Source organism: Geospiza fortis, unplaced genomic scaffold, assembly GCF_000277835.1.
Source record: "Geospiza fortis unplaced genomic scaffold, GeoFor_1.0 scaffold54, whole genome shotgun sequence".
NCBI classification, from domain to species: domain Eukaryota; kingdom Metazoa; phylum Chordata; class Aves; order Passeriformes; family Thraupidae; genus Geospiza; species Geospiza fortis.
The window spans coordinates 16463557-16471059 of NW_005054301.1; the positions used below are offsets into that span (position 1 = coordinate 16463557).

The following is a 7503-nucleotide window of genomic DNA, read 5'->3' on the forward strand; positions in this document are numbered from 1 at the left end:
CCAAGTATTTAAACAAGAGGACCCAGGGACATAAAACTGGCAGGATGAGTCTCATTTTTCCATTATTGCAAACCTCTTCTTGTCTAGTACTAGCAGTCTGACATCATGTACGTGACTACAATGTCATATGCCCACAACCTTCAGTCAAACAAACTTGCTACTTTTAAAGTTCACTTGTAGCCTGGACCTTGGACCAACTATACCACACCAAGGTTATTGCCACTAAAGTAAAAAAAATCTAATTAGCATGCTTGCATATGCAAATTAGATGTTCCAGACATTTGTTGGTAATTGGCAGCAATTCTGACTTTGCAACAGATGTGAAGGTTTATGTCCCATGTATCTTCATCTTTCTTCCAAACTCTACTCTGCACAGGCCACAGCTATGAATGTTCCTACAGAGTAAATTCTTCCACTCATGTTTCCTTCACACAGGTAGATATAAAGTGAAAATATGTAATGTGTACTTGGCTGGCAGAATACATGCAAATCTGCAGAACTTTCACTGCACGTTGGCACAAGGTTCACCACTGGCTCTAATCACTGAAAGTGAACAACTCCACAAATACTGCGTACCCTCTCAAGGTATTCTAGAAATGAGCTGTGTCCTGGTTTACACATTCCATCACTGGAGAGAGACTCTGCTGCTTGGTCAGCAAACTTAGTCAACTGGTATTTACTAACACATGCACAAGTGTATCTTGTGCCCTAGCACTGCTCCTTTTCTAGGCTGTGCTGAAATAAGCATTTTGATAATCATACAACTGGAAATGTGAAAACTTGGTTAGACAGTAAATACCTTGAATTACTGCTCTACAACATCCTACTTATCATGTAAGCTCAATTTGGTGACAAAAGCTGCAATAGAGAAGCTCTGCATTTCTCATGACTTAGTGTTCAAATCAGCCAATCCAACTGCAGCAATACTCCTTCACATCATTTACATGACAGCAGGAAGCCAGACCAGCGTAGTGCCTACAATATGGCAAAGGCACATTTCATAATAGGTTTGTGAACCTCTCCGAGACAGTTAAACTGCTTTAAAATCCCCACTCTCCCCAGCCTGAGAAGGCAAGTAATAGTAATGAACCTGCAAGGTTTGAAAACATAAAACTTTTTTTGTTAAGCTATACAGGGAATCAGAGCTGGATCCCTAAATCACAAAAAGAAAACTCAATTCTTTTGTGACTGGAAGAGGAAAAGGACACAGCTCTTTCGTGACTGGAAGAGGAAAAGGACAGCGAGCCCAGACCACCTACCTAGATCCACTCTGCGACTGGTAATAACTGAACCGTTGTGAGAATCTTCCCCTTCCTCTTCGGGCTCGAGCATGTTCAATTGTGACCCTTATGACAGGAACAAAAAAAAAACCAAGCACATAAAAAAATTAAAACAACAAACTTCAAGTATTTGACATTGACTGGAAGCAAATGTGCACAAACAAGAATTATCTTGCCCTTGCAAGCAATTATTTATAACACAACCACTGGCATTTCTGAAAGAGCCAGAGCAGCGTTTTTTCTCATTGGTCTCCCTCAGATTTTCATGAAAATTCTCATGAATCTGTAATTCGGACAAACACTTGAATATGCTCAACCAGAGTGCAGGAGTACTTACAGAGAGAAAAGAATACTAAAATAACCAACAACAACCTAATGACCTAAAATACAGCTTCCATAATCACAGTAAAAATTACTGCAACATGCAATGACTATAGTTCACATTGCTGCCAACTGAAGGTCAACGATCCAAATGATAACAGGCTATCATCAGCTTATTTTCTGGTCAACAGACAAATAAATACTAAATAAGTTTAATTCACTCTTACTAATATTCCTAATGAGAAGATCCTGAGTTACCTCTGAAAGAGAACTAAGCGCAAGTAGAGAAAATGGTCAGCCCTGCTCTAAACCACTCCTCCTCCAGTCTCAAACTAATCTTTACCTTAAACAAGACTGGATCCCAATGAATATCTTTAAAGTTATGGAAGGTATAGCCCACCATAGAACCACAGGAAATGGGTGTCAGAGCACAAGATGATGCACTGCTTTTAGATGCAAAGCACTTTTTCTATTCTTAAGGGAAATTATGGTATCACACTTACCTTTCATCACATAGCTCTTTACCATTTAGTTCATAAATTGCATCATCAGCATCCCTGTGGTCTTCGAATTCCTAAGAAGAAAATAGAAATAAAAATGTATTTTCCCTCACAGTATATGCAAATACTAATAAATATGCTTCTTTATAAATTTTACATTTCTACAGGAAGTATCACCAAGAACTTTGAATAAGGAAGCTAGTTCCTAGTATATTTATGACTGAAAAGCCAAGATGTTCCTAGTCATGATAACAACTTCTCCCTCCATCCCACAAACTCCTTTTGCCTCCCCAGTTATTTCAGTATAACTTACTTGCAGGACCTATTAATTAAATTACCTGGTTTGCCAAGAAATATCTAAAATACTTTTGGGGAGAGGTGGGGGAAACTACTTAAAGGCATATAATTTAAAACACAGCTCCACATACAGGAAAATTGAATATAACAGTATGAGCTGATCAAATGCGGGAGAGTTGTGCACTGCCAAAACTCTCTTAAGATTAAATTCTTACTGAACCAGCAAAGAAAGAGTGAACCAGAAAAAAAAGTCCTTCTAATTTTTTCAGAGTGAATTTAGTTTGCTAGCTGGGCAAAAAGATGCCCATGTAAGAAGAGTATGAAACATAAGCCCTTCTTCAGCGCTGGCCACCTGCGGGTCCAGATCAGCTATAACAAGCATAATTCCCTTTACTGTTGCAATGGAATCTGTCACTTCGCTTTTGGCAGAAATGCTGCTTTAGTCAGCCTGAGTAGCCTCTGCCCACTATCCAGCCTACTGGCTCTTGGCAAAGCTGCTTGCACAGCTCTGCAGGAAACTAGGTCAAGAAACCTACCCATATGAAAAAAGAGCCCACTTTGTGCAGGAGGTGGGGGTGAAAAAGTGTTATTTTTCAATCAGATCAGCTTCCCAGGTAGGTTCATTATGCATGGCTGGACAACTGCAGCAACACCATGAGAGGCAAGGAGACAAAGGAAAGAAATAAAGCAGAGAGAGCAAGCAGCTGGGTAGGGACTGCTGGCAGCAACAGTGCAGATGGAGAGAAAAAATTGTGGAACTGCAGCTTGCAAGGAACGAACAACAAAGAAGAAGCTTCCCAAGTTGAAGAAAGTGTTTGCATAACTATAAACTGCTTTTCAGAAGCAATACTGGCTTAAGCAATCTTCCCCCTTCTGCACTGAAATTTGTTTCACTACCAAGTGAAACATCACACATCCTTGCACGATGATGCAAAGATTATCTTAAGACACATAATTTAAGTCCAACATTTAAAAGTATCAATAGTTGGCAACTACAAGTCCCATTACGTCAACTACTTTCTAACAAACTGAACACGTCCAAGTCTATCTAGCTTTATGGTTTGAAGTTTGAAAACACTATGTTCTGAAATCTACAACATTTAAGTAAATACAGTTAGTTTCAAAGATTAAGCAATGATTTCAATCAAGCACAACAAAACATGCTTTCAGCACTATTACAATGTTCACTTGGTTTTGTAATATGTTTTATAAAAACAAGTCTTAAATAACAGAAAATAAAGATGAACTGACAGCACAAGGCCAATAAAGAGCCATGAAGGATAATGCCATTCCATGTGTTTATAAATGACATGGATGACAGGATCAAGCACAGCCTCAGCAGTTCTGTGTCTGACACCGAAGTGGGAGGACAAATATACCAGAATGAAAAACCATCCCACATAAAGACCTTAATAGGCTGAAAGATTAAGCAAGCAAGAATCACAAGTCTTAATGAAAGATACGCCATGAAGTGCTGCATGTGGCGTAAGACAATCCTAAGCAGCAGAATGCACTGGGGGCTGAGTGGCTGGAGAGCAGCTCTGCTGAAAAGGACATGGAAATCCTCGTGGAGAGTCAGCTAAGCATGAGTCAGCAGCGTGGCCTTGCTGCAGTGACAGCAAATCGTATCCTGGGCTGCATCCGTACGAGTACAATCAGCAAACCGAGGGGTGCTATTATTCCACCCCACTTGGCATTTGTTAGGCCACACCTGGAACACTGAGTCCAGTTTTGCTCTCTCCAGCTCATAAAAGACATTGAAAAATTGGACTGAGACTAGCAGAGGGCAACCAAAACTCATCAGAAGGTTGGATAACAAAGAAAAGCTGAGAGAGCTGTGTTTGTGCAGCAGGAAGAAAAGGCAGCTTCAAGGGAATACAGTCAGTCTTCCAAAACCTAGAACACAGTTACACAAACAATGGAAGTGATTTCTGATATGGGCGCACAATGATAGGATGACAAGTATGGGAGGGAAAGTTGTTTAGCTGCAAAGAAAAAGCATTTTATTCTGAGAACAACTGCATTATTTATATAAATTTATGAGACAATTATTCAAGCTTATTAGTGATCTTTGGAAAGAAAATGGCTCCACCTAGGAACCAGAGAGGAGGGAGGACTGACTGACTCACTTACAGGAGTTGAACAGAAGCTGTTCCTGAAGGAGTCAACAGCCCTGCCCAGGAAGAGAAGAGGAACTCTCAAGGAAAGGGGACTGAGAAATAGCAGCAATTGGAAAGAGCACTCTAAATATAAACTCAGGCTCGTGTCTACATCAGCCATTTACCTCCAGATTAAGAGACAGGTATTTACCTGCTAGCAGTCAACAAGCAGCTCATAATGCAGGAGAACCAGAAACCAGTATGTGTAGGAGTTAAGGAGCAATATTCACACGAAACTAAAGTAGGCAAAGCCTGTCCTTTTGTTCCTTTCCAATAACTTCACTCAAGGGATTGATCTTGGCAGAGAGAGTGACATGTAAGCCTGTCATTATGCGAGGGCAGTATCAGCCTTTCAAGTCTGAACTAAGTGCAGCACAACAGCTAATTCTCAATTCTCATGAGATAACAGTTAAAACATAGGCCGATTCTGAGTCAATCTGTAAAGCTGCAAAATTTGGACACTTTGGAGCACAGAGCTCTAAGAAAGCAGTGGCAGGTAACTGAGATACAAGGAACTGTCTACTTAATTTCATAGTCTGACAAGCATATATGCTCTACAAATATGTACTGATGATGAATATGTTGAATTTCAGCTGCACAAGACTTCAAAGCTGTGCTGCTTGGATCCACCAGCCAGCACCCACTACACCAGCTGTCTTAGCCAACTACTCTGCTTTTATGTCAGGCTATTATTTAAGAAATATGACCAAGCAGACTGCAAGGGCTGAGAATGGCATTTAAGTGGTTCTTATAAACTCTTCTTCTGGGTCAAGACTGCAAAATTTTGTACTGCCATAACAGAATATTTATATAGTCTTCAGAAATGAGGGGTAAATTTTAAACCCACTGAAGACTATGATCAAACAATGTATTTAATGTAGCTGGAATATTACAGAGATTTTCAGCAAAACCTGGCCAAAACTGTAATCCAAAATGATGAAAAGCCTTCTGAAATGTTTATTAATATTTTCCATTTCCCACTGCAAATATTATCTTGAACATCTTCCTTCCTTGACATCATCCTAGCAAGGTTAGTACCTGCAAGCAAGAGCAAGGAAAACAAAGCTGTTACTTACCACAAAGCCAAATCCATTTTTCAGATGGATTTCTCGTATGCGACCATATCCCTTGAAGAACTTCTCTACATCCCGTTCACGAGCACGGGAGCTCAAGTGTCCAACAAAGACACGGCAGCCACTCATCTTAAGGGTGATGCTAAAAAAGAAAACAGCACCGTTTATCAGATTAACAAACTTAAAATAGGGTGATTAAGATCACTTTTACATCTCAGAAATCTTGGTTAAACAGGATTTGATTTTACTGCCCTCCAGGTATACATGTTAAAAGCCTAATTCTCTACAGCCAGAGAAAGGATAAAATCCCGTCTTGCTGACTTCTATCAGAACCTACAAAGAACTTCCAGTTTTGCACTTTTTAATCATAAACTTAAAATCCCAAATCTGTAACTTCAAAGATTTTACTGGGTTAGCAGCTGCTGGGAAAAAAAATTTCTATGCTAATCATTAGAATAACAACAAACAACAAAAAACATTCTTAAAACTTTTGCTTTCATCTAGAAAAATCGCTGCAATAAAACTTTATTAGCACACAAATGATAAATGGTAGCCATCAAATTATTTTCATTTCCAGTAACCATAAATATAAGTTATTTTAACAGTCTATCACGCTTCGAAGAAGAATTTTGCATTATGAGATTTCAACAATGGCAAAAATAAAAAAGGCTATTTGAGGCACTCAAATTTTTAAAGCTATCCACTGATCCAGTATATATAATTTGAGATAATCTATGTAAAACTCCATTTTTAACCTTAAGGTGTCACTTTTTCAGTTTATGTGGTTTAAAATTTTTTAAGATCTCATAAGTGGAAAATATTAATTATTTGTCTCACTCAATGAGCCTGCTGTCATAGAAAAAAAAAAAACCAAAGAATTTGAGCCCTAAGGAATGGAAATATGACGTGATCTTGCACAACAATACGGGGCTCTAATGCACACAGAGTAAACAGACAACATGTCATGTTAGCTGTGAAAATAATTCCTGTCAGTCGGGATGCAGTATTTTGAATCAATGTGATTTACCTTCTCTGCTAACGTACACCCATTAGGTTTCCATTGAATACTTTCTTTACTCAGACTTACCGTGCCATCAGAGAAGTGCTGGAGTTTTGGAAGCCTGGGTACTGGGCTTTTTATGGGGCGAGGGGTTGAACTGCGACAGCACTTACTTAGATTGGCCTCACCGACCCTCGAAAGAGCCTACGTTGCCCTTTGTAGCCATTCTCTCCTTTGTCCTCACCCGTGCATTTTGATGCCCACAGGGAAATCCAGTTCAGGGGGCTGGTTCAGCTCCCTCGCGGAGTGCCCAGTGTTCCAACACACGGCTTCCGTGGCGCACCCTTACCGCACAAACACTGGCCAGGCCAGCCGTGGGTATTAAGGGAAAGGCAGGCCCCCGTAGAGGAAGGACAGCCTTACGTAACTGTATGCTTTAAAACACGGCAAGAACAGCCACTGTGGTAACAGTGCTCATTTTGGGAACAACAGAGATTTGAAAGATTAAAAAACTGCGTAACTGCTGTTCGATATTTTTAGTTCTAGAAAAATAAAGTCGGGAGGAGAATCACAAAAGGAAATGAATACGGGGTGGGTGGGTGGAACTGATCACCACCGAAACTGTCAAATATACTGCGAAAGACTTACGAACAACCCATCCGCGCGTTATTTACTCATTATCAAAGAGCACAATGGATGCGAGATCTGTATTGACACTTGCGAGGCGCGGAGCTTCACGAGTCGCTCCTACCACAATGAAATCGAGCTCGCTCGCAGACGACTCAGTAGGTGCGGAAAAGCCCTCGGGAAGCACGGACCCGCAGCAAGTAGCCATCTGCCCCTCCCTCCTTTCGAGAAGCCGTGAGGATCCGG

At 40.4% G+C, this 7503-nt stretch overlaps 1 protein-coding gene across 1 annotated transcript in view; it reads right to left on the reverse strand.

Moving 5' to 3' along the window:
- LOC102042172 (serine/arginine-rich splicing factor 5-like) overlaps nucleotides 1-5772 on the reverse strand; it is a 13393-nt gene extending 7621 nt beyond the window's left edge. The window contains exons 1-3 of the mRNA XM_005417528.2: nucleotides 5634-5772; nucleotides 2105-2175; nucleotides 1260-1346 (exon numbers count right to left, since the gene is read on the reverse strand). Of these exons, the coding sequence (XP_005417585.1) occupies nucleotides 1260-1346; nucleotides 2105-2175; nucleotides 5634-5759 (284 nt within the window). The 5' untranslated portion in view covers nucleotides 5760-5772. The remainder of the gene's footprint in view (nucleotides 1-1259; nucleotides 1347-2104; nucleotides 2176-5633) is intronic.
- Between the last annotated feature and the right edge of the window lie 1731 nt (nucleotides 5773-7503).